At 44.6% G+C, this 27,264-nt stretch overlaps 1 protein-coding gene across 3 annotated transcripts in view; it reads right to left on the bottom strand.

The window, feature by feature from the left end:
- LRP11 (LDL receptor related protein 11) overlaps window positions 1–27,264 on the bottom strand; it is a 106,886-nt gene that overhangs the window by 19,387 nt on the left and 60,235 nt on the right. For all 3 annotated transcript variants that reach the window (XM_053460875.1, XM_053460876.1, XM_053460877.1), the window contains exon 3: window positions 22,705–22,846. In XM_053460875.1, the coding sequence (XP_053316850.1) occupies window positions 22,705–22,846 (142 nt within the window). The remainder of the gene's footprint in view (window positions 1–22,704; window positions 22,847–27,264) is intronic.

Genomic DNA, 27,264 nt, shown 5'->3' with positions numbered 1-27,264 from the left:
CCCCAGCCCTTCTCTCTCTTAAGTTGTCTCCGTCCTTTCGCAGGCCCTGGAGTTGGAGGCTTAATGAAAATTTGCTGGATAATCCCTCGTCCTTAGCTGACCTTTCGGACCACCTCACTAACTATTTTAAAGATAATGACTCGGACGAGGTTTCTTTTCCCACGGTTTGGGAGGCGCACAAAGCATTTATTAGGGGGCACCTCATAAATCTTGGTGCCACGCTGCGGAAGCTTCGCTTAGCTGACATTATGGCCCTGACTACTCGCATCCACCGCCTGGAGCTTTCCCATAAAGCTACGTTGGACGCTTCTGTGTTGTTGCAATTACAGGCTGCTCGGGATCAACTGGCCTCCCTCCTGGACGCCAGGGTGAAGCGGTCTTATTTGCTGACTAGGAAGCAATTTTATGAGCTCGGCGACAAACCGGGCAAACTGTTGGCTCGCGCACTCAGAGCTAAGAGGTCAGCCGCGTTTATTCCTAAAGTGCGTGATTCTACGGGTTCGCTTCGGTTTGAATCTCATGAGATTGCCCGCTGTTTTCATGACTTCTATAGTTCCTTATACAATTTGCCGCCGCCGGACTTGGACGTGTCCCGTCACTTGGCTAGAATGAGGGAGTATCTTCATAAATATTTGCCTCGGCGTTTAGATGTCGATGCCTTAGCTGTCCTAAACTCCCCGATTACGTGTGATGAAGTCAAGGCAGCGCTGAAACTCACCCCTTCGGGCAAAAGTCCGGGTCCCGATGGTCTGACCAGTGGTTACTACAACCGTTTTTTCCCGGTTCTAGGGTCCCCCCTAACGAAATTTTTCAACCAGCTCGCTAGCTGTCGCATCCCCGATCCTCACACTAACCTTGCCCACATTGTCGTTATCCCCAAGCCGGGTAGAGATGCGGATTGTTGTTCCAACTACCGCCCCATCTCCTTGATCAACACAGATCTGAAATTGCTCGCCAAGGTGATGGCGCTTCGCTTCCAACAGTATATACCGGGCTTGATTCACAGGGATCAGGTCGGCTTTGTCCCCGGGAGGGAGGCCAGGGATAACACCATTAGGGTGTTGAATTTGATGACGTACGCCCATGCCCATAAGCTTCCCTATGCGTTAGTATCCATGGACGCCGAGAAGGCGTTTGATAGGGTTGCTTGGCCCTTCCTCTTTCAGACGCTGGATGCTATTGGCTTGTCGGGGAATTTTCTTAATCTGATCAAATCTGATTTAATCTGATTAATCTATTCCAATCCCACATCTCAAATCAAGGTTAATGGTATCCTCTCCGAAGCCCTCCATATTAGCAACGGTACGAGGCAGGGATGCCCCTTGTCCCCGTTATTGTTTATCCTGACCATGGAGCCCCTTGCATGTGCCCTGCGGGAGAACGCTGACATTACTGGCATCTCCGTTGCCAACCATGTCCACAAGCTTGCTATATACGCGGACGACATGCTCTGCATGATCACGCAGCCACACTCCTCCCTTCCACAGATTGTAGCGGAGCTCGATTCCTTCCAGGAGCTTTCGAATTACAAAATTAACCTTCAGAAGTCCGAAATCCTGGGCATTAATGTTCCGGACCCGCTTAGGGAGCGCCTTGCACGTGCCTTCCCCTTTAAGTGGCGGCCGGTGGCGATTAAATATCTGGGGTTGATGCTTCCTTCGGATCTGTCCCAACTACGCCAGTTGAACTTTGATGCATTGCTTTCCGCGGTTATCGCGGATCTCCGTAAATGGTCGGTTCCGCACATATCCTGGTTTGGTCGCACTGGCGTCCTGAAAATGAACATCTTGCCCAGATTTTTGTATTTGCTACAATGCCTGCCGATCTCTCTCCCCAGGGCGTATTTCAAGACCTGCCAGAGGGTGTTTCGTAGGTACATTTGGGGGAATTGGAGCCCCCGGTTGGCCCTCGCTCATTTGATCAGACCCAAACACAGGGGGGGTCTAGGGGTCCCATGTGTGGAGTGGTACTGGATGGCGGCTCACCTACGCCGCATAGTGGAGTGGTCCTTGGAGGTCCCGAAGCTTTGGGTGCCCCTGGAGAACTCTTTCCTGGCGCATCACATTGCGGCGGTGCCGTGGCTGCCGGACCGTTATCACGCTCTGACGGTGTCTACTCATCCCACTATCACGGCTACCTTACGTGTTTTTAAACGGCTGTCCTCCCGTCACCTCGTTTCGTCGTGCCCCAGCCCCCTCTTTCCCCTCTCGCATAATCCCGCTATCGATCGCAATATCCAGGCTGGTCTCCAGAGTTTCTGTACGCAACTTCGTACCAAGCTTGTACGTCTTTATCAATTACTTCAGGGTTCTCAATTTCGGCCCCTCAGGGACCTCTTGCGACAAGCCCCGTCCTCCTTTTCCTGCGTTTTCCTACATCACCAACTTAAGCATTTCATTGCCACACTGCTGCCGAACGCACATCTCACTAGACCTCTTTCCCCTTTTGAAAACCTATGTGTGGCTACTAGCGAGCCCTCACACCTCCTTTCGCAACTCTATAATATTCTGGTGGATGAACATTGTAAGACCAAGCCGTTCTTCCTTAGCCTGTGGGAGAGAGATCTTTCCTTGCCTGTCCCCTTTTCTGAGGCGGAATGGGATAAGATCATAGCGCTGACACATAAAGGCTCGATTTCAAGCAAGATTCGGGAGTGCTCCTATAAGTTACTCTCCCGTTGGTATAAGGTCCCCCAGGACCTCCACCGCTACATACCTCAGGTTTCTCCTCTATGTTGGAGGTGTGGCGTGGATGTTGGCTCTTATATCCATCTTTGGTGGGAATGTAGGGACGTCAGGCCATTCTGGGATACTGTGGGCACGGTGATCAGGGAAGTTGCGGATCCCGACTTCGTTTCCTCTCCGGCGGCTTTCTTGTTCCATCACAATCGCTCTTCTTGCGGCTCCTATAAGCGGTCCCTAACCTTCCACCTTATACAAGCGGCTAAATCAATTATTCCACGTTTTTGGAAAACCCCGGGTCCTCCCCCTGTCCAGGCCTGGGTTTCCAGGGTGAACATGATTTCCCAGATGGAAGATTTGGTTGCCTCTGCCGGAGGGGAGGAGTATCGGAATTCCCTCCGGTGGCTACCGTGGTCGATGTTTCTCGCTTCGCCTCGCGTGCGGGTCCTGGGTCTGGTTCAGCCCCCTCCACCCTGAATCGGTCCTCTCAGCCGTGTGTTGTCTTTAATATTTGCTGGGCTTTTCTTCTCGGATGGAGATACTGGTCATATTTTATGTGCTGCCCGCACACCGGTGTGGGTCGCCGTGTCTTTGACGAGGCTATCGTGCAGTGTACTTTTTACTTTTTACTCTTTGTTTTGTATTTACTTTGTTACCTTCTCTTTGTTAGGGTTTCTTTTTGTTTATTCAATGTCTCCAGCATTCTCCGCGTTTCTCCATGCTATTATACAGCGGCACTTTCATATTTGTGTGCTTCTCGACCCTGGTGTGCCGGTTACATTTTCACGCGACCCGGTGCTCTCTACCTTTGTACCGACCGCGATATTCGGCTCTAGGTCGTCTCTGGAGCGTGTTATGTATGTTTGGTTTTTATTGTGCACATTGCCTGTGTAACTTCTCTGTACGCTCATGTTTTTATTGCAGTGCATATTTTCAATAAAGGAGAATTGACTAATTGAGCAAGGGAGGGGGTGGGGGCTGGTCTCAACACTCATGTGGAGACCAAAGAATCCTGTCTCCCTGTCCCTGAAGCTGCCTCTGGCAGCTGGGACACAATCTCCCGTAGACCGGAGATTGCAGGGGAGGGGTCTCTTTGATCAGTCCTACAGGACTGATCAAAGGGCTTGTGGGGGCTAGTTTTTGCTGTTGCTGGTCTGCCAGGGCCTCCAGGCAGACCACCAGCAGCAGAGCCCTGTACAAAACAGGAATTAACATTGAAGGGGTTAACGCTGCACTGACGCTCTCATGGAGCGATCAGGCAGTAGGGGGTGTTCAACACACCACCCCCTTCCCTGAAGCTGCCTGTGGCAGCTGAAAACGCGATTGCAGATTTTTATGCAATCGCGGTTTCAGCCTACAGAATCACTCCATGGGAGTGATCACAGGCTTGGGAACGGGCTCTGAGTGGCTGTGCTGTCTGCCCAGACTCCTGGGCAGACAGCAGCAGCAGCACCCCTGCGATCACCACGATTGTGGCAATGTGGGGCGGGTTAAAATCCAGACCAGGATTTACAAGTGAATATCTACAGTTCACTTGGTCAAATTGGGAGGGTTTAAAAGACCAGCTTGGTGCAATTCACTCTCCTTCTTATTCCAGCCAAGAAAGCTACTGGACAAAAACCTTGGTGAATTTTTTTTTTTGTTGCGGTGTTTTGTTGGAAGGAGGGGAAGCCACCCCAACTTAGAGAGAGAAAACTCTGTGTTTAGTTAATGCTCAGAGGAGTAAGGATTTATTTTGTTTATATAGTATTTTGGTTTTGCTGCTCATTTGAAGAAAATAAATACTTTTTGCTGGATCTGGAAATGGCTTTTATTTTACTCTAGAAGACAAGTGGTTCTTAAGGAAGCAAATAATTCAAACTCATGTGATTTTTGTCCAATTTGCTTTGGCAAAGAGCCTAGCACTCAGAATTAAGCATTTTCCTGTGGAGTTGTTTAGCTCAGTCAATGAGGATACTAAATGACAGCACGACACACAGCACTTTGATCAAGCAAAACTTTAATATGGAACTCTTAGGCTAGGTTTCCACTTGGGTTTTTGTCCTGCGTTTTTTTTCTTGATGAAAAACGCCAGGAAAAACGCCAAGAAAACTGCCACTGCATTTTGGCGTTTTTTCTGGCGTTTTTTCTGGCGTTTTAGCCTTTCTGTGGAAATTGCTTTTTTTGACCTTAGGCAGTTTTTCCAGACTTTACAAGTTAGATGTTTCACCCAGCTAAAAGGGATTAGGATAAATGGCAAGTATCTGCCCTCTCCTGATGTCATTTACTTGGTAGAGTTCTACTTAAACACGCCCCGGCAGACCCTTTTGTCTCTTTTCTGTGGTTTGTAAGGCATGCTTTATTCCGAATGTCTGCTCCTCTAAGAAGATTGGCCCCAAATGATGGTGCAAATTGTTTACTGTTGCTTTTGGCACGCAGGATCCGGTTGGGTATGTTTGTTTGTAATGGCATGTTTGTTCCCAATGGTGTAAAATTCAATATGAACTTTGTTTTGTGTGAAACTGTTTGTTTCCAGCCTATTTCTCGTAGGACACACAGATACTGGGTCCATCCTCTGCATTGTAACTGTGGAAAAAACGCCATAAAAAACGCCAAGGCAAAAAACCCACATGGCTTTTTCATGGCGTTTTTTCTCTCCCATAGACTTCTATTGGAGAAAAACGCCAAGATTTCCTTGCAAAAAACGCCAGAGTGTCAACATGCTGCGATTTTGAAAAACTGCCACAGAGCCCAAAAAAGCAGAAAAACGCCAAAGAGGACTGAAAAAACGCCAAACAGAAAAACGCCAAGTGGATATGGCATTGTGCGATTTCCTATTGAAGAACAGCTAACATCTGGCTGCAGCGTTTTTTCATTAAAAAAACGCCATGTGGCTGAATTGGCGTTTTTATGGGCGTTTTTAGCAAAAAAAAAACCAAGTGGAAACCTAGCCTTACTACAGCAGATGGAAAACAGCTATGTCTGTAAACTTGTGTGTGTGTATGTATGTAGATGTAATGTGTGTATGTAAAGCGAATTAAGCAATCAATCAAATCAATATCACAGCAATCAATGCTATAATGTCAATGTCAATACAGTAGTACATCAACAAGCCAAGTACTCTCCTACCCGATCAACTCGCAACTCAGCAGGGACTGATGTCTCTGACACAAGGATCCCTGGATCCATCCTGGGCTGCAAGTGCACATAATCTCTGACACCACAGGTGAGGTCGTGGTCACGGCCGTGGGTTTTTTATAGCCATTGTGGGGACTTTCCAGAATCTTCTAGGGGCGAGTATCTTTATGTCATGGTGTTATCTCTAGGTGGCTTCTGTTCTGCGATGCAGGCTGGCCCTCCATCTTATGGTGCTGGCCAGGCACTTTAAACAGAGGTCCTTCGCCATTTTGTTCTTATGTGCTTGGGCAGTTTTTAATCTATTTGGCACAGTGATCTGTACATGTTGAGACCTAAGTTTCAAGTTTTATAACTATACTTAACTAATTTTTTTTTTTTAAACTAGAAAACAGAGCACTAATGAAAACTAAAAACAAGGAGTGGACGGACAGAGTTCTGTCAGTGGCAGGCGAGGGCTATTGAAAGCGCACAAGTGGATATGAAAGGATATACCATGAAACAGATTGACCGCAGAGCATAAGCAAGCAGAGATCTAGAAACTCAGGAAGCTAGTGTGGATCAAGGACCGGAAGAGTTCCGACGAAACCCCTCAAGACCCTATGGCAGGGGTGTCCAAATGCGGCCCGCGGGACCTCGAGGTGCGGCCCGCGTGAGATTGGCAGCCAGGATCACAAGGGCCCTGCTGCTTACTTGTGGGAGGGTCTATTCTCTGCTCCAGTCCTGCCTCCTCTGTGGGAAGAACGAGGGAGGCCACGCCCCCTGCTGAAGTCTGTGATCGGCATTGAGAGAGCTGTAGTGCAGGTAAGGGGGTGGGGGAGGTGTGTGAATGAGTATGCCTGATTGAGGGAATGAATCTGTGAATGAATGAATTTATGTGTGTGTGATAGCATGGATGTGTAAGTGCTGGAACCTAGGCATGATGGGACTGTGATTGCTGTTAACAATCCCACTCCTATCATGCCAAGTCAGCCAGTATATGCTGAAACCTGGCTAGCTGCCCCCTTGTGTATTGATGCTGCCAGCAGTATGGGGTCTGCACTTACAGCCACCCTGTACCAGCATGTACTGGCTGACTTGGGATGATAGGAGTGTGATTGCTAACAGCTAACAGCAATCTGCTAACAGCAATCACAGTCCCATCATGCCTAGGTTCCAGCATTTACTGGTTGGCTGGGTATAAAAAGAGTGTGTTTGCTGTTAGCAATCACACTCCTATCATGCCAAGTCATGTTGCTGATTTTTTTTGTCCAATTGTGGTGTGTTACTTTTAATAAAAGCATGGTTACACACTTATTAAAGGCCATATTTTCTCACAGTGCGGCCCGCGCACGTATACAATTCTGATGAAGTGGCCCACTGCAGAAAAAACTTGGACGCCCCTGCCCTATGGATATCCTTAACTAATTAACCCTGTCGTAAAAAACAAGTTCTCAGGAGAGTCTCTCCAGAGTTCCCCTTGCAGGTTAAATACTGCATTCAACCATGTAAGTCAATGAAGCCCTGCCTACTAATCACAATGTGATTAGTAAAATGAATAAATATATAATTATATATCATTAATAATAAATTTAGAAAATAAGAAAAAAATAGTTTAAAAAATAAAAATGTGGTAACATGTAAAAATAATTCCCCATTGATGTCATCATCAGGGGAACCATACAGTTCCAACATAATGTAAAAAAAAAAAAAAAAAGTCCAAAAACATATATATGGGAAAAAAAAGTTTATATTTGTGAGCAAGTCCTAAAATTAGCACTATGGCTTCACAAATATCCTTGCATGGAAAGAGTTAAAATACTGGTATTTTAAATACCCACGGGGTGTCTAGTTTTTAAAAATGTATGATTTGATCCCAACAATAGGACCCTGGCACAGACTGACCAGATGTTCAAATGCCAAAAAATGCATATCTTTTACCTCCCAGGTAAGTCGACAACCTCCCAAGTAAGTGGCCTTTTACCTTCCAAGTAACCTGACAACCCAATGCATTGGTGGTATTACTGTATTCAAGTTGCTAATCACATATTGGGGTGTTGTTTGATTGGTGGTAAAATGTGTGCATTAAAAGAGTTAAAATACCAGCATTTGAAATAGCCTGGGGTATCTACTTTTCAAAAATATTTAATTTGATGGGGTAAATTGAACTTACCGGCTTGAGAGATATCCCAAATAGGATATATTGGTAGAGTTTTCAATATGTAAAAAATCCAATTTGAAAAATGCACACTTCCAAATGTGGCTATTTAGTCTGCAAACCAAAATACCCATAAATGGGGGTATCACTGTACTCAGGAGATGTTGCTGAACACATATTGCGGTGTTATTTGGCAGTGACGTATACCAGGCGTTATGAATTCATACCTGAGGTAGAATCCATGTGAAAGAAGTAAAAAAAAAGTATTGCCACAAACTATGGCAAAGGCTGGTGGTAGAATCTCTTTCATGGAAGAGGTTAAGATACCGGCATTTAAAAAACCCTGGTGTTTCTGGTTTTTTTTTTAAATATATGGTTTGATAAATTGAAATAGCTGGCTTCAAATATGGCCCACTTAGGACATGGGGGCAGAAGGACCATATGATAAAGTTGAAAAATGCGCAGTTCGTAAATGTGGCATTTTACCCAAACAATTTTTGTAAACGAGTAAAATATTTTTCAAATAAATATGAGAAAAAGTGCTTAATTTTCAATTAATTTGATATGATCAAAATGGTATCTGAAGAAAGCTCTTCTTGGCCTAAAAAAAAATAACTTGTGTGGGTATACTAAATAGGAGAAACAGCCTGGTCCTTAAGGGGTTAATCAATAAATAATTATTGTGAAAATAAATAAACATGTATTGTGAATTGTTTATTAGTTAATATTGCTTAATTTTATTTATTATGGTGTCCATAATGATGTTGGGTTCATTCATATTAAACCCTCCAGTACTTTTTGCCATTTTTGCAAATGGTTCAACCACCATTCTCCTTCCCTGTGAATAGTGTACCTATAGATTTAATACATTTATTTTCTATTCTGAATCCTCACTACATGAGTTAAATTGACAGAAAATACCCTAAAAATTTAACCCTGTGATGACAACTGAAGGTCCGGGCACGTCTCTTGAAAACCAACGGTTAACGACAATTGACATGCCAGGACCGCCATGACTCAAACGGGTGCAGAAAGAAACAGTGGGATCGGCATCAGGGGCCATGTCTGGCACCCCCACGGGGCACCAACATCTGCCATACACTGAGCAGACGCCAGTTTTAAAAGAGTTTATGAGGCGATTTCAAAAAAGGCTAAAAAAATAAAATTACCGTATTTTCCTGCGTATAAGACGACTGTTTAACCCGTGAAAATCTAATCAAAAGTCGAGGGTCGTCTTATACGCTGGGTACTGAAACTTACCCAGCCGGACTGGAGAATCACGAATCTCTAGGGGAGGGGCGAGCGGAGAAGCTGCCTCCCCTGGGCAGGTCTTCAGGGCTGCGCTGAGGTAGGTGCAAGATCGTCATCTCCCCAACTAGCCCTGATCAGCAAGCACCCGGTGAGCAGGGCTGGTTGGGGAGATCACGACCTCCCTCTAACTAGCCCAACATCAGGGAGCTCGAGGTCTGGCACTTCAGACCTCGGCTTCCGTGCTCCCTAATCAGTACGTGCCGGCTATTGCTGCCGAGCGCGGGGATGACGTCATGTCCCGGCACTCGGCATCAACTGCCGGCGCGTAGTGATGAGGGAGCAGTAAAGCAGAGGTCTGAAATGACAGACCTCACGCTCCCACAACTGGATGGAAGATAGAAGATGAGAAGTGTGAGAAATGGGGAGAAACGGGTGTAAGTCCAGTGTATGTGTCTATATGTTGGTGTGAGATGGTCAGTGTATGTGTATGGTCAGGTGTGTGTGTAAGAGCAGTGTAGGTATTTGTGTGTTTGTAAACTGGTGTGTGTGTGTGTGTGTATATATATATATATATATATATATATATAGTGTGGTGAGGGCAGTGTATAAATGTGTATGTATGGACAGGCGTATGTTAGTATGTGTAGATATATATATATATATATATATATATATATATATATATATATATATATATATATATATATATATATATATATATGTGTGTGTGTGTGTGTGTGTGTGTGTAAGGACAGTGTATGTATGTATATGTCTGTGCATGGGCAGTGTATGTGTATATGTGTGTTTGTAAGCTGGTGTGTACGTGTATGTGTGTGTAAAGGAAGGGGTGTGTGAGGGCAGTGTATGTCTATACATGTGTGGACAGGCATATGTTAGGGAGAGCTGAGCCACCCAATCCAAGCAGGCTTTGTATACAACAACCAGCTAATCACCGGTAAGGTACATCGCTTGCCGTGATTGGCTGGTTGTTGTATACTGGGTAGAGGGGTAGTCTTATACGGCAAGTATAGCCCAAACTCTATATTTTAACTGGAAAAGTAGGGGGTCGTCTTATACGCCAGAAAATACGGTGTGTGTATATATATATATATATATATATAAATATATATACCGTATTAAGTCGTATAAGACGACCCCCCAAATCTGAATATTAATTTTCCTGCCATACAGTGGCAGTACGATCGGGTAAAGCCTTCTTCCCGGACAAGAAGATGCTACAGCAAAGAAAGGGTTAAAAGAGAGGAACCCTCCCCCTTTACCCATAAAGCCAGGCTTACCCTGAACGAGTCAGTTTTTCTTCTTGTCCCGTTCAGGGACGGACAGGTCTACGACAGGGGATGTTTCCCCGAAGATTCTTCAAACTGGTGAGGCGCACGGGTTGCTGCCTGGGGGTCTTTATCCTCCGATTGCTCCCCGGGTGGTGAGCAGAGCGAGGTCCCCTCCGTAGCGTTGGAGTTACGGAGGGCTTTGGACGGAGCAGATTTATTTACCGGCTGTACGCCCGGGTGGCCTTGCGTTCCACTGAAGATCCGATCGCGCTACTGCGCATGCGCGTATCGGATCTTCTGGAGGGCGCCAAATTCAAACCTTTAAAAGGTTTGAAATCACCCTGTCTGTCTGCAGGGGCATTGCTCAGCACAGGATATCGTGTCACCAGCCCCCCCACACGGTTCAGAGGATTTGGAGGTAAGATTTTTTATCTTTTCCTTCATTTTTTCTCTGCCTCCAGAAGATTTTTTTGTTTATAAAAACAAAAAACAAAAAAAATATATATATATATTTTTTTTTAGAGTTGTTTCTTCGCTCACTCTTTTGCCAGATGTCTAGTCCGGTTTCTCCGGGGGATAAAGACAAGAAACCTGCTCCCACTCCGAGGAAGGCCACTTTTAAGTCAAAGCATGCAGCTTGCTCTGAGTGTGCTATCCCTCTTCCTGACGGATGCAGGAAAAAGATGTGTAATGCCTGCGCAGCAGAGCAACTTTCTAAAGAAAAGCAGTAAGACTTGCAATCCTTCCTGGGATGGTTCCAGGAAAACTTAGCGCAGACCTTTGAGGCTTTTCAGGTTTCTGCAGCTCAAGCCCAGTCAAAGATTTCGACTAGGTCCTCCCACAAACGCAAAAGATCTCGGTCATCTTCCAGATCAGAGCTATCATCTGGTGAAATCTCTCAGTCCTCAGGCTCTACAACTTCGTTCAGTTCAGAGGAGGAGGCCGTTTTTCCTCCCCAAGAACTTCGGAAATTCACCAAGAGGTGACTCGTATTGTATCAGATGAAGAGGTTAACAAATTAAGGGCTTTCCCTCTTCTTCCCAAGCTGAAGCTACTTATGGAAAGAGAATGGAAATACCCAGGGAAGAGGGTTTTTTCTCTCCAAGCATTTTAAACACCTTTTCAAGCTCCAGAGTGATGAGCGTTGGGGTGAGCCCCCTAAGGTGGTCGTCCAAATAGCTCAATTGTCGAAAAAGACAACCATCCCCATTGGAGGAGTCTCCGGCCTTAAAGACTCTATGGATAGGAGGATTGAAACTTCCTGCAGGCGTATATTCCAAGCATCAGGTACCCAATCCAAAGCTGCTGTAGTCTCCAGGGCTCAAAGCTATTGGTTACAGGCATTGGAAGAGTGCTTACCGGATGATCAAGACTCCGAAATTTCTTAACTACTTAAGAATTTGAGATTGTCCAATAGCCTCCTTTCGGATTCTTCTCAGGAAATGATCAAGACTTCAGCTCGCAATATGGGCTTATCCCCTGTGGCCCGCAGAGCTTTATGGTTACGATCCTGGTCGGCGGATACGGCCTCTAAGGCATCACTCTCTGATTTACCCTTTGAAAAGAATAAATTGTTTGGTGCTCCATTGGATGACTTAATTAAACAAATGTCTGACACTAAGAGGGCTCTTCCTCAGGATAAGCGTTCCAGATGGAATAGAAGGTATCCATTTAAAACCTCCAGACCCTTTCAGGCGTCTTCCAGAGCGCATAATTCTCTTCGGAGTTCATTTGGAGACAGAAAGTTCCAGGATCGTCCTAAGAAACAAGAAAAGAGAAAATTCTGACAGAATAGGGGGAAGGCTGCAGCGGTTCGCTCATGTTTGGGAACAGACTACGCGCAGCAAGTGGATTCGGGATCTCATTTCAGAGGGATACAAGATCAGATTTTCGTCACTTCGCAGAAGTCAGTTTCTGATTTCCTCATACCCATCCCAATTAAAAAATTGGCACTTCATTCGGCTTGCCTGTCTCTCCTTTCAAAAGGAGTCATAGAGAGGGTTCAGGCTTCACTTCTCTTCCAAGGAGTATATTCCAGACTTTTCCTAGTCCTAAAACCAGACGGATCCTTTCGCCCCCGTTTTGGATCTAAATAAAGTGAACAGCTGCATACCATATCGCCACTTTCGGATGGGAAATTTATCTTCGGTCGCCCAGTTGCTTCAGCAAGGAGACGTCATGGCAACCTGGGACCTGAAAGACGCGTACCTTCACGTCCCAATTGCTCAGTCCTCCAGAAGATTTCTGAGGTTTGCAATCCGAATTCGTGGAGTCGTTCATCATTTCCAATTCAAGGCACTCCCGTTCGGTCTATCCTCAGCCCCAAGAATCTTCACAAAGATTTTGTGTCCATTGACTGCATCGCTGCGGGAAAAAGGGATTTATATAGTTCCCTACCTCGACGACTGGCTCCTCAAGGCGGAGTCTCCAAGGAAACTCCGGGCAGACCTTGCCACCACAATGCAGTTTCTGGAAAATCACGGCTGGATTATCAACCTCAAGAAGTCCAACCTCATTTACACCAGGATCCAGTTACTTGGCTTAGGAGTGGATTCAATATCTCAACGATTTTTTCTTCCATTATCAAAAATCAAGAAGATCAAAAAGGAGATCAGGTCCCTTCAGTTACACCCAACTTGTACTGTCAGGAAAGCCATGAGCATCCTTGGTCTCCTTACGGCATCCATCCCGGCGGTCAAGTGGGCAAGAGCCCAACTGCGGCCCCTTCAATGGGATATTTTACGAAATTGGTCGAGACGAGAGGAAGACCTGGACCTAGATGTTACGATCGCAAGTAAAGTCTTATCCCACCTTACCTGGTGGAGGACGCCTTCGGATGGGGCCCCCATTTAAATTGTCTCTTCCGGCAAGGCGTATGGTCTCCAGCAGATTCGCGTCGTTCGTCCAATTTTCAGGAATTAAAAGTGGTTCTTCTTGCCCTCGTAGCCTTCAGGACCGTGTTGGAAGGTCGTGCAGTGAGGATACAGTCGGACAATGTTACGACGGTTGCATACATAAACAGGCAAGGGGGTACTCTAGTAAGGAGCCTTCAGGTTCTGTGCTCTGTTCTGATGAGTTGGGCCCGGCAGCATCTGGCAGACATATCAGCTACATACATAAGAGGATGCGACAATACCATTGCGGACGATCTCAGCCGGCTAAGATGGTCACAAGCAGAGTGGTCTTTAACCAAGGGGGCCTTCGCCTCCCTGGTGTCAAGATTTGGCCTCCCGGAGATAGATCTGATGGTGTCCAGAAGCAACAGGAAAGTTCCAGTTTTCGCCTCTCTCAACAGACGAGATTCTCCAGATTTCCTGGTCGGTCTGTCCATGAAGTGGGATTTCCGTCTGGCTTATGTTTTTCCTCCAGTCGCATTGATTCCCCGCGTCCTCCAGAAGATCCGTTCAGACAGAGCGCGGGTCCTAGCAGTCATCCCATTAGGGCTGAAACAACGAATCGATAATAATCGATAACGGAAATCGTTGTCGACGATTTCCGTTATCGATTAATCGAGTGATCGATTCGTTGTTGGAGCACTCGGCTCCATTTACTTACCTCCGCGAGCGTTCCCCGCTTCTGCAGTCTCCGCCTTCTTTTAGGTACGTGCCAGATGTGACGCGCTTCAATCAAGAATTCAATAAAGTTTTGGAAGTGGAACGAGTCCGTAGCGGAGGTAAGTTTTCTTCATGTCTATGTGCGAATCGCTCTATTCGCACAGAGACATGTTCGCTCTGTGCGAGTGGCTCCATTCGCTCTGTGCGAGTGGCTCCATTCGCTCTGTGCGAGTGGCTCCATTCGATCTGTGCGAGTGGCTCCATTCGCTCTGTGCGAGTGGCTCCATTCGCACAGAGCGGTTCGCTCTGTGCGAGTGGCTCGCTCTCTGCGAGTGGCTCGCTCTGTGCGAGTGGCTCCATTCGCACAGAGCGGTTCGCTCTGTGCGAGTGGCTCCATTCGCTCTGTGCGAGTGGCTCCATTCGCACAGAGCGGTTCGCTCTGTGCGAGTGGCTCCATTCGCTCTGTGCGAGTGGCTCCATTCGCACAAAGCGGTTCGCTCTGTGCGAGTGGCTCGCTCTCTGCGAGTGGCTCGCTCTGTGCGAGTGGCTCCATTCGCACAGAGCGGTTCGCGAGAGTGGGGGTCCACGGCGGAGTGGGGGTCCACGGCGGGGTGGGGGTGGGGTTTCAGGGGATGCAGGGCAGGGTGTGAGTGTGGGTGCTGGGCAAAATGGGGGTGGGGGGCAGGCCAGGGTAGGAGACTGGGTGCAGGGCAGAGTGGGGGTGGGGATGCAGGGTGTGAGTGTGGGTGCAGGGCAGAGTGGGGGTGGGTGCAGGGCAGAGTGGGGGTGGGGATGCAGGGTGTGAGTGTGGGTGCAGGGCAGAGTGGGGGTGGGTGCAGGGCAGAGTGGGGGTGGGGATGCAGGGTGTGAGTGTGGGTGCAGGGCAGAGTGGGAGACTGGGTGCAGGGCAGAGTGGGGGTGGGGGGGCAGGCCAGGGTAGGAGACTGGGTGCAGGGCAGAGTGGGGGTGGGGATGCAGGGTGTGGGTGCAGGGCAGAGTGGGGGTGGGTGCAGGGCAGGAGACTGGGTGCAGGGCAGAGTGGGGGTGGGGGGGCGGTCCAGGGTAGGAGACTGGGTGCAGGGCAGAGTGGGGGTGGGGATGCAGGGTGTGGGTGTGGGTGCAGGGCAGAGTGGGGGTGGGTGCAGGGCAGGAGACTGGGTGCAGGGCAGAGTGGGGGTGGGGATGCAGGGTGTGAGTGTGGGTGCAGGGCAGAGTGGGAGACAGGGTGCAGGGCAGAGTGGGGGTGGGGATGCAGGGCAGGGTGTGAGTGCAGGGCAGAGTGTGGGGGCAGGGCTGGGTGCAGGGCAGAGTTGGAGACTGGGTGCAGGGGCACAGTGCAAAGTGCTGGGTGCAAAGTGTTGAGTGCTGGGTGCAAAGTGCCAGGGCTGGGGCAAAGTGCTGGGTGCAAAGTGCTGGGTGCAAAGTGCTGATGCTGGGGCAAAGTGTGGGTGCAGGGCAGAGTGCTGGGACCAGAGTGCTTGGACAAAGCACTGTGGCAAGTGCAAATATGGGTGCTGGGAAAACTACACTGCAATAATACAACAAACTTATTTTTGTATTCTAGCTGCAAAGAACACTGCACATAATAATAAAAATGGCTGAGGGTTCTGGCAAGGCAACCGCTGAAAAAAGTGTGCGACCCAAGTCCTCTAAGGCATGGGAGCATTTTACTTTAAATGCTGCAAAGAAGGTTGTAACCTGTAAAATTTGCAAAATGGAGCTTGTGTGGCACGGAAGCACGACCGTGATGAACGAGCACATGAAAAGGAAACATGTCACGGAGGAAGGTGAAACATCAGGACGGTACGTTAAACCCAAATGATAAATTGAGAAGTAGCTTTTTCTGCATTCTACTACCAATCATAATCTATAAATCTATTGATATATATATATTTTTTACTTTCAGGAAGAAACAGCGTACCATGACAGAATTTGTGCAGCGAAATCCCCAGTGCACTCCACAGCAAGCAACGCTTATAACAGATTCCATTCTGAAAATGCTGGTCACTGACATGCGGCCGCTATCCATGGTTGAAGACCAAGGATTCAAAAGCATGGTCAGTGTACTAAACCCCGGCTATACTCTTCCCTCAAGAACTCATTTCACCAAACTAGTGGAGAGGAAGCACCAAGAGGCATTTCAGGATGTGAAGCATGCCATCAGCGCTAATGACTGCAGAATTGCTTTTACAGCAGACATTTGGACAAGTGTAGCTACTGAGGCTTACCTTGGCATTACATGCCACTACATAGGGGATGACTGGAAGCTGTCTTCTCTCTGTCTCACTACAATGCCTCTTGAAGACAGACATACAGCCGCAAACATCGCAGAATGGATAGAGGAGGTTGCCGCAAAGTTTGAGATTGCAGATAAAAAAATAATTGCCATTGTACATGACAGTGGTGCAAATATTGTGGCTGCTGTAAAAATCCTAGAGGACAAGCATGGGTGGGCCAGTATTCGCTGCACTGGCCACACATTACAGCTGGTGATCAATGCTTCATTAAAGCACTCTGGAATTCAGAGAGCTGTTAGTGCTGCAAGAGCACTAGTTGAGCATTTTAAAAAAAAGTGAGCTAGCCAGCAGTAGGTTGAAGGAGAAGCAGAAGCAGATGGGTACACCAGAGCACAAACTTCTTCAGGATGTCACCACTAGATGGAACAGCACTTACTATATGGTCGACAGACTAATTGAACAAAGGTGGCCCATAACTGCCACTCTGTCTGACCCATCTGTTACTCAAAGGGGCAAGCATTATTTGGAGTTAAAGCCAGAACAGTGGAATCTTCTTGAAGAACTTACCACCGCTCTTAAGCCTTTTGAATGCGCCACTGTATTCATGAGTGGCCAAGAATATGTAACTGTATCTTCCATGCCTGCACTTGTGAAGGGGCTGTTCAGGTCCAATGAGGTTGCCTGTTTTGAATCATCTCCGCTGAAGAGCTTCCAAGCCACGGTAAAAGACCAGCTTCAAAGCAGATGGAAGGGGATCCTTTTTGAAGACATCCCAAACACTGTTGTTGTTTCCTCTGCCCTGGATCCACGATTTAGGAGGCTGAAGTTTTTAACACCAGAGCAAATTATAAGTGTACAGGCAAAAGTGCAGACAGAGGCGCTTGCTGTAAGAAGGGAGATGGTGCAGCGGGAAACAACTTCTTTGCCTGTAACGACAGTTGACGTGCCCTCAACATCTGCTGCTTCTTTACTTGACTCACTCCTTGAGTCTGGGGGCAGCAGTGAAGAGGAGACTAGAGAGGGGAAACTTGAGGAGGAGGATATTCATACTCAAGTACGAAATGAGGTCCAGGCTTATTTTGCAGAGAGGCCCCTTGCCAAGGAGAGAAACCCTTTGAATTGGTGGAAGACCAACCAAGAGAAATATCCTACCTTGGCAAAACTGGCAAAATCCTACTTGTGCATCCCAGGCACCTCCACTCCATCAGAGCGCCTCTTCTCTGCTGCAGGCAACATTGCTTGTAAAAAGAGAGCCAGCCTCAGCCCTGAGCATGTGGACATGTTGACATTTTTGCATTCTAATGCAAAGTTTCTTGAACAGTAATAGTCCACCTCTTTTCAGAATGTTTGGGGTTATTTTGTTTCATAAATATTGTGTTTGGGTTCTTGTACTTTGAAAATATTGTTTTTTATTACATCATAACAAAATAAGAATGTTAATGTAAATTTTAAGTTGTTTTCTAACATCCAGTTCATAAAATTATTTTAAATAAACGAAAAATTTGCATATTGTTTTTTTTTATCCGATTAATTGAAAAAATAATCGGCCAACTAATCGATTATTAAAATAATCGTTAGTTGCAGCCCTACATCCCATATTGGCCAAACCGCAGCTGGTTCTCCCTCCTAAAACATCTAAGCCTAACGTGTTGGGAACTGCCTCTCTCAGATCACTTGCTGGACGATGGGCTCTGCATCTGGATCAGCTACAGATGTTCCAGTTGACGGCCTGGCTACTGCAAGGATATTCTGTGGGTTCAAGGTGTTGAGGATGATTTATCTGACTTGCTGTTAAAATCAGTTAGAGGCTCTACTTCAAAGATTTATTTTCGGGTCTGGAAGAAGTTCCTTCTCTGGTATGCCTCAAGGGACTTTTCGGTTTTTCCTCCTACAATCAACTCCATTTTTCTGTTTTTGAAGGATGGATTTACCGCGGGCCTCAGTGTCTCTTCCCTTAAAGGTCAGGTTTTGGCCCTTAGTCATTTTTTTCTGGAAGACCTAGCTTCCCAGTTGCTGGTCAGACGTTTTTTTAAGGCCATCACCATTCAACGTCCGCCAAGGAGGGCTCACTTTCCAGCTTGGGATCTGACGGTGGTTCTTCACGCTCTCTGCTCGCCTCCGTTTGAACCCTTGGAGGAGGTTCCATTTAAGATCTTATCGTTTAAGACTGTGTTTTTGGTGGCCATTTCGTCTGCCAAACGTGTGGGAGAAATCCAAGCCCTTTCTTCATCTTAGAAGTTTACCGTCTTCCATCAGGATAAGTTGTTCTCCACCTTCAACCTTCCTTTCTGCCGAAGGTCTTATCCAAATCTGCTATGAGTCAACCTCTGGTTCTTCCATCATTTTTTCCATCTCCCTCCTCTCTGAAGAAGCCAAATGGCACATGTTAGATGTCAAGAGAGCCCTTGAGTTGTATATTTCTAGGACTGCCTCTATCCGTTCCACTGACCAATTGTTCATTTCTTGGTCTGGTCGTTCGATAGGGAAAGCTGCCTCAAAAGCTTCCCTAGCAAGATGGATCACAGGAACTATTCGTATGGGCTATCAAGTCTCTGACGTTCCTCTGTTGCCTCCTATCACGGCCCACTCCACCAGGGCTGTGTCTGCTTCATGGGCTGAAAAGGCTTCTGCTTCACCGGAAGATATTTGCAAAGCGGCTACGTGGTCATCATTCAATAAGTTTGTTCATCACTACCGGCTAGACGTCTTCTCATCTTCTGCAGTGGATTTCGGGCGTAAGGTGCTCCAGGCGGTTGTTACCTAGGAGTTGGTTGCCCTCCCATTCTTTAGGGATCTTGGTACATCCCGATCGTACTGCCACTGTATGGCAGGAAAAATGGAAATTTTTTACTCACCGTAAATTCCTTTTTCCTTAATACAGTGGCAGTACGGATTTCCCTCCCTAAATAAATTGTTTTTGCATTCAGTTTTGTGTTCTTGTTATTTACTGACTCGTTCAGGGTAAGCCTGGCTTTATGGGTAAAGGGGGAGGGTTCCTCTCTTTTAACCCTTTCTTTGCTGTAGCATCTTCTTGTCCGGGAAGAAGGATTTACCCAATCGTACTGCCACTGTATTAAGGAAAAAGGAATTTATGGTGAGTAAAAAATTTCCATTTTAGGAAAAAAAGAAAAAGCCTGAATATAAGACGACCCTCTAGGAAAAAAGTTTTACCAGTAAATGTTAATTCATCTAAACTATTTTATTTTTAATAAAAGCTATGATTGAGAAAAAAAAATTTGGTTTTATTTCCTTCTGTTTTCCAACCTTCCCCTCAGTTATGCACATCTGCCCCAGAAATGCCTTATACCCCCTATATGCCACTGGGCCCCATGATATGCCTTTTAACCCTATATGCCACTGTGCCCCATGATATGCCTTTTGACCCCCTATGTGCCACTCTGCCTCCAGAAACGCCTTATACCCCTATATGCCACTCTGGCATTTAGAGGGTTAAAAGGCATATTATGGGGAAGAGTGGCATATAGGGAGGTTTAAGGCATTCAGGAGGCAGAGTGGCGTATAGAGGGTTAAAAAGGCATTTCTGGAGGCAGAGTGGCATTAAGGGGGTTAAAAGGCATTTCACAGAGCACTCTGCCTCCAGAAATGCATTATGCCCCCCATTTAACACTCCCCCCCCCAAACTTACCGGTGCTTCTGACTTCCCTGTCATGTAGCCGGGGCAGCGTGTAGATCCCACGCACTTACGCTGCAGCCAGAAGGAGGCGTGGCTAGCAGCGGGGGTTGTCTGCGTCCATCGCGCAGACCTTCCCCGACTGTCAGACATCAGAGTTCCCCGCATCTACACGCTGCCCCAGCTACACATCGGGGACTCAGAAGTACCGGTAAGTGGGGCGGGTGGGGGGGACAGGAGGATCCAGGTCCCCAGCAGCTGCGGGGGATCTGGATCTTAGTCGTCTCATAGTCAGACCTATTTGATTATAAGACGAGGGGCATTTTTCTGAAAGAAACCTCGTCTTATTATCGAGCAAATACGGTATATATATATGAAGTATTTTTATGAGCAAGTCCTGAACTTAGCACTTTATTTTCTCTTTATAGAAAGAGATAAAATACTGGCATGTTAAATGTCCATGGGGTGTCTACTTTAAAAAAATGAATGATTGGGTAAATTGAATTGGCCATATTCAACAATGTCCCAATTAACACATGGCGAAGGATGACCACCTGTCTAATTTCCAATAGGAAAAATGCCCCCAAACAACCGACAAACCCATGCATGTGGGGTATCACTGTTTTCAGAAGAGATGTTGCTGAACACATATTGGGGTGTTCCGTGACAGTGACATATACGTACCAGGACCTGTAAAATCATACCTAAAGTACGTGTGTGCGGGAAAAATACACACAAAAAATACTACTGCAAACTTTGACAAAGGCTGGTGGTAGAATTAGTTCATGCAAAGAGTTAAAATACCAGCATTTGAAATACCCTGGCGTGTCTATTTTTCGAAAATATATGGTTTTATAGGGCACACTGAATTGGCCAGGATCAAAGCTGTACCAAATAGGGCATGGGCAGTGGATCACCAAATAAAGTTCAACACTGAAAAATGTGCATGCCCCAAATGTGTCCCTTTTGCCCCAAAACAGCCAGGTAAACCCATGCATGGGTGATATCACGGTACTCAGGAGATGTTGCTGAACACATATAGGGTTGTTGTATACCAGGACCTATAAATTCATACATGAAGTAAAATGTGTGTGGGGAAAAAAACACAAAAAAATGACTACCACAAACTTGGTAGAATTAGTGCATGGAAATAGTTAAAATACTAGCATTTCAAGTACCCTGGGGTGTCTAGTCTTCAAAAATATATGGTTTAATGGGGTAAATTGCATTGGCCAACTTAAAAGAAAAATGAAAAAAAAACTGCTGATCTTACCGGATCTAATGAATATCTACCAAAATCAAATTTCAGTTGAGGGTGGGCCAACCAGTATGTATTCCTATCCCCTGCCCACAAAATAGAATTGTGAATACCGCCTCCTGCGTGATAGATCTAATGAAAAAAAGTTGATCTTACCGGATCTAATGATTATCTACCAAAATCAATTAAAAAAATTCCAAATTTCTGTTGAGGGGGGGGCAACCCGTATGTATTCCCATTCCCTGCATACAAAATAGGATTGTGAATACCGCCTCCTGCGTGATAGATCTAACAAAAAAAACAGTTGATCTTACGGGATCAAAGAATATCTACCAAAATCAATTTAAAAAATCCAAATTTCAGTTGGGGAGGGGCAGCCCCCCTCATTAAATATGCAATATCTCAGTAATTAGACTAGATCTAACAAAAATGTTGTCTGATGAAACCTGAGATAACACATGGAGTTATCATAATCAATAACAGTTTGTTGATTTTTTTTGTTGAGGGGAGGGCTGGCTACTGGTTAGCCCCCCCTGAAAAAGATTGTTAATATTGCATATTTTAGAGTAGATCTAACAAAAAAACAGTTGATCTAACCTAAACTGAATGATCTTTTGTTAAAATTCTTAATATGGGGAGCTAGCCCGGGGCAGGTCACGCTTTAAAAACTGTTGGATTGTACAGTTAGTATGCAACTCTAATTCTAAACAAATAAAAACCAGAAAACAATCTGACAAAAGTAGATATATTTTTTGTAAAGCAAAAAACACATGGTATCTCATCAGGAGCATTTGGGCACTTTTCATGCAGCCTCATAGCATTAATTTTCTGCGCACTTTTGCGTTGCTTAGGGATTTTTGCATAGGTTATGTGTTATGGCAGAAGAAAGGAGATTTAGATAGAATTTTTTTTACAGTAAGGTTAATAAATGTATGGAATTCACTGCCTGAAGAGGTGGTGCTAGCAAATACATTTTTTTATACCCTACCAACACCTTTTTAATATTACAGAACTCCCAAATTGGAATTACCACCTGATCAAACACCAGACCCTATGCATTGTTTCCCACCTAGTCTGACCAATAGAACATAATCAAGTCCAAATACTATCATCAATTACTTTGAAGAAAATTCCAACCCTGACATCTCCCCGGTGACTGTGGTGGCTCTATTAACCTTTTGTACCCAAGGCAATATGCTAAATATGTATTTTGGTGTTGTATTGCTTGTATTTACACTTCTACCCTGGGACTGGGTTCAACATCATATCCGTCCCCCAGGATGTTTTTTTTTATTCTGAGGTGGGTTCCGCCACTTGATCTGACTTAACATGGTTTTCATGTTCACTATTCTTAATAACACTGATTATGTCTAATGCACTGATATCTTGAAAACAATCAACATTAATTTACCAAAAACAAAATAATAATCACATTTTGAGACTCATTTCAGACAAGTACTTCTATTCAAATTAACCAATGCTCAATAAAGAAAAAGAAAAATTCACAATAAAGAAAAGCAATTTATAATGCAGAAAAAAGTACAGCATTTACCTAATCCATGACTTTCTTCAGGGAGCACATTGACAGAAACATTGTCTGAGCTCTGCTGACCTGATGTATCCGTTACTGTCAACTGTAAGGTATAGACTCCCTCTTGTAAGTGAGACAACATGAGAGTTCCTGGCTGAGGAACCTAAAAAAAACAGCAAAAAATATCAGGAAGCTGCCTTAGCTTTCAGCCAGCATATATAAATGTAGATGCAGTATGAAAGATACATAAACCAACGGAAGAAAAAGTGGGATAGATTACTGTACTATACCACAAACATTAATTTTTCATTTTTACTACGTTTGTGAAATCATGATTCCTGTTTTCCATATTTTATGGACCCACACAAACAGAGGCGTATCTGCTGAAAATAGCGCCTATGGCAAGCACTGAAATTGCGCCCCTGTCCAAATATCTAAAACCCATTTATTAGCCCCTGCTGCCCATATATATATATATAAATATTAGACCCTGCTGCAGGGATAGATCAACACACAAACCCAGCTTTGCGTGTATAGATCAATTGAAATTCACTTGTGATCTCAGCACTGAAGGTATATATCAAATAAACAGAATCAGACATACAAATCCTGTATGTGCAGGTATACAATAATAATATATGAAACGTAGCATTGCGGGTATAGATCAAATAAATACATGGAAACAGCATTACAGGTATTAATCAACTGAATAGGACATAAAAACCCTGTACTTGCAGGTATACATAAATAATGTATGGAAACATAGCATAGCAGATATGGATCTACAGAATAACACAAAAACTCAGCTTTGCAGGTATAGATCAATTGGAATTCACATAAAAACAAGGCATTAAAGGTATATTTAAAACCCCCTAAATTACAGGCATAGATCACAGGTTGCACACCCCAAAGCCAGCCCTGGCGTCCACACTGCCCACATAAAACCTGACCAGCACCCAGATTACACACATAAGATTTGCCATCTTTGTCCCCAAATAACCCAGCTCAAGTCAACTTTGCCTGTGCCATCTTGGTCTCCAAGGCTCAAACATCCTGCTTGTGCCATCTTTGCCCTTCCACAATTATACATCTATGATACACACAAACACTTTTACAGTCACTCACTAATTCACATTTTCATTCAGACAATTCATCCACACATTAACTCATGCTCTCCCTCATTCAGACAATTCATCCACATATTAACTCATGCTGTCCCTCATTCAGACAATTCATCCACACATTAACTCATGCTCTCCCTCATTCAGACAACTCATGCTCTCCTTCATTCAGACAATATATCCACATATTAACGCATGCTCTCCCTCATTCCTCATTCAGACAATAAATCCATATATTAACTCATGCTCTCCCTCATTCAGACAATTCATCCACATATTAACTCATGCTCTCCCTCATTCAGACAATTCATCCACATATTACAGGGGTGTCCAAGTTGTTTCTGCAGTGGGCCACATCGTCAGAATTGTATACGTGCGAGGGCCGCACTGATTTTTCACTGTGAGAAAATATGGCCTTTAACCCCTTAACGACAATTGCCGGTCCTGGCACGACACGGAAAAGCATGTGCTTTACGACAATTGACGTGCCAGGACCGGCACGTCTTTAAACGGGTGCAGAAAGCGATCTACTTTCGCTTTCTGCACCCAAAAAGCGTTGCTGAATGCCTCGACCTCGAGGCATTCAGCAACGCCGCGATCGGCACGAAGGGGCCATCTCTGGCCCCTCCACGGGGCGTCAACATCCGCCATACTTTGTATGGCGGCGGACGCCCGCTTTAAAAGCGTTTAGGAGGCGATCAACGATCGCCTCCTAAACTTAAATGGTGTCGCTGGAATGCCTCGATCAGGAGGCATCCAGCGACACCAAACACTTACCTTTCGATGGGCTGTGACCGCTCCGGAGAGCGGTCACAGCCGCAGCTGCCGGTGATCTTCGCCATCAAGCAAGATGGCCGCCGCCCTGCAAGAGAAACAAGCAAGTTTTAAAGTTCGCTAGATGGTCTCCAGACATCTAGAGAACTCTGGCTCCACTTGCAGGTTGAATACAGGTACTGCATTCACCATGCAAGTCAATGGAGCCCAGGTTTCTTATCACAGTGTGATTAGTAAAAATAAATTAAAAAATAAAATAAAATTAATAATAATTAGAAAAAAATAGTAAAAAAAACAGTAAAATGTAAAAATCATTTCCCACTGATGTCACTATCAGGGGAACCTCCAAGTTGAAAAAAAATGTAAAATTTTTTTTAAAAAAAGGCAAAAAAAAAATAAAATATATATATAAAAAATATATTTTTGTGAGCAAGTCCTAAAATTTGCATATTAGCTTAAAACAATTCTCGCATGGAAAGAGTTAAAATACTGGCATATTAAATGCCCGTGGGGTGTCTACTTTTAAAAAAGGTATGATTTGATGGGGTAAATTGAATTGGCCGGGTTCAACAATGTCCCAATTAACACGGGGGGAAGGATGGCCACACATCTAATTTCCAATTAGAAAAATGCACACGTACCAAATGTGGCCTTTTAGTTCCCCAAAAAAATGACAAACCCATGCATGTGGGGTATCACTGCGCTCAGGAGATGTTGCTGAACACATATTGGGGTGTCGTGTGACAGCGGCATATACCAGGAGCTGTAAATTCATACATAAAGTAGGTGTGTGTGGGAAAAATACACACACAAAAATACTACTGCAAACTTTGAAAAAATGCTGGTGGTAAAATGTGTGCATGCAAAGAGTTAAAATACCAGCATTTAAAATACCCTGGGGTGTCTAGTTTTCAAAAATATATGGTTTTGTTGGGCACACTGAAATGGCCCGGCTCAAAGATGTACCAAAATAGGGCATGGGCAGTGGATCCCCAAATGCCAAAGTTCAACATTGAAAAATGTGCATGCCCCAAATGTGGCCCTTTTGCCCCCAAACAGCCAGGCAAAATCATTCATGTGGGGTATCACTGCGCTCAGGAGATGTTGCTGAACACATATTGGGGTGTTTTGTGATAGTGACATAAACGAGAACATTTTAATTCATACCTGAAGTAAAATGTGTGTGGCAAAACAAATGCAAAAAAATGACTACCATAAAGTTTGACATAGGCTGCTGGTAGAATAAGTGCATGGAAAGAGTTAAAATACCAGCATTTGAAATACCCTGGGGTGTCTAGTATTCAAAAATATATGACTTGATGGGGTAAATTGCATTGGCCGGATTCAAAGATACTCGAAATGGCACAAGGGGGGAAGAATTACCAGATTTGGAAAAAATGGCTTTGAAATAGCAAAACGCTACCTGTACTTATTGCCCCATAATGGGTAGAAAAAAGCAAAAAAACATAAAAACATTGGGTATTTCCAAACTCAGGACAAATAGTAGAATCTATTTAGCAGGTTTTTTCATTACCTTTTATAGATGAGTAAAAGATTTTTCATCTAAAAGTTAGAAACAGTAATTTTTTTCTAAATTTTTCACCATATTTTATACTTTTTTTTATAGTAAATAATATGATACAATCAAAACAATGTCATCTAAAGAAAGCCCTTCTTGTCCTGAAAAAAACAATATCTAATGTGTGTGGGTTCAGTAAACGGGAAAGAAGAAAATTACAGCTAAACACAAGCAGCGCAGAAATGTTAAAACGGCCATTGTCACGAAGGGTACAAAAAGTTAAATCAGCCTTTGTCACGAAGGGGTTAATAAGATATGCAGATTAAAATAAAGTAAATAACACAAAACCTTTACTTTTCTTCTCACTGATTTCTGGGCCTAGAAAGTTTTGTAACTATAAATTCAGGATTCTGGATAAGTAAAAATGAAATAGTTCTATTTATCCTAGGGATAAACCGAAATAAAAATTCTGGACCAAAATGAAAATTCAGGGTTCACTGAAACCGATAACGACCCCCCCACCTTTAAAAATAATAAAAAATCCCACACTTAGTGAGTGTACACACCAAGTAAGTAAGTTACACACCAAGATTGTACAAAAAATGTAATAACAATGTTTATTTATATATATATATATATATATATATATATATATATATATATATATATATATATATATATATATATATTATGATTGTTAACAGCAATCTCAGGCATACCCAGATTCCAGCATGTACTGGTTGGCTGTGATAGGAGTGTGATTGCTGTCAACAATCATATATGAATTAATATTGTTATTGTATTTTTTTGTCCAATTTTGGTGTGTTAACCACACTTTTATTAAACGTAAGTAACACACCAAAATTGGACGATAAATTAAACAATATGACTTGGCATGATAGGAGTGTGATTGCTAACAGCAATCACATTCCTTTTATACCCAGGCAACCAGTAAATGGAACCTAGGTATGATGGGACTGTGATGTGACCAGCATGTACGGGCTGACTTGGCATGATAGGAGTGTGATTGCTAACAATCTAAGTGATGTGCAGATGTACACAAGGGGGGCAGCTGGCCATGTACTGGCTGACCTTTGCATGATAGGAGTGTGATTGCTAACAACATGTACTGCCCACGGGCCGCATGTTGGACCTCCTGACATATTA

The sequence above is a fragment of the Spea bombifrons genome, chromosome 3 (assembly GCF_027358695.1).
Source record: "Spea bombifrons isolate aSpeBom1 chromosome 3, aSpeBom1.2.pri, whole genome shotgun sequence".
Classification (NCBI taxonomy): domain Eukaryota; kingdom Metazoa; phylum Chordata; class Amphibia; order Anura; family Pelobatidae; genus Spea; species Spea bombifrons.
This window is presented reverse-complemented; position numbering and strand designations above follow the sequence as displayed.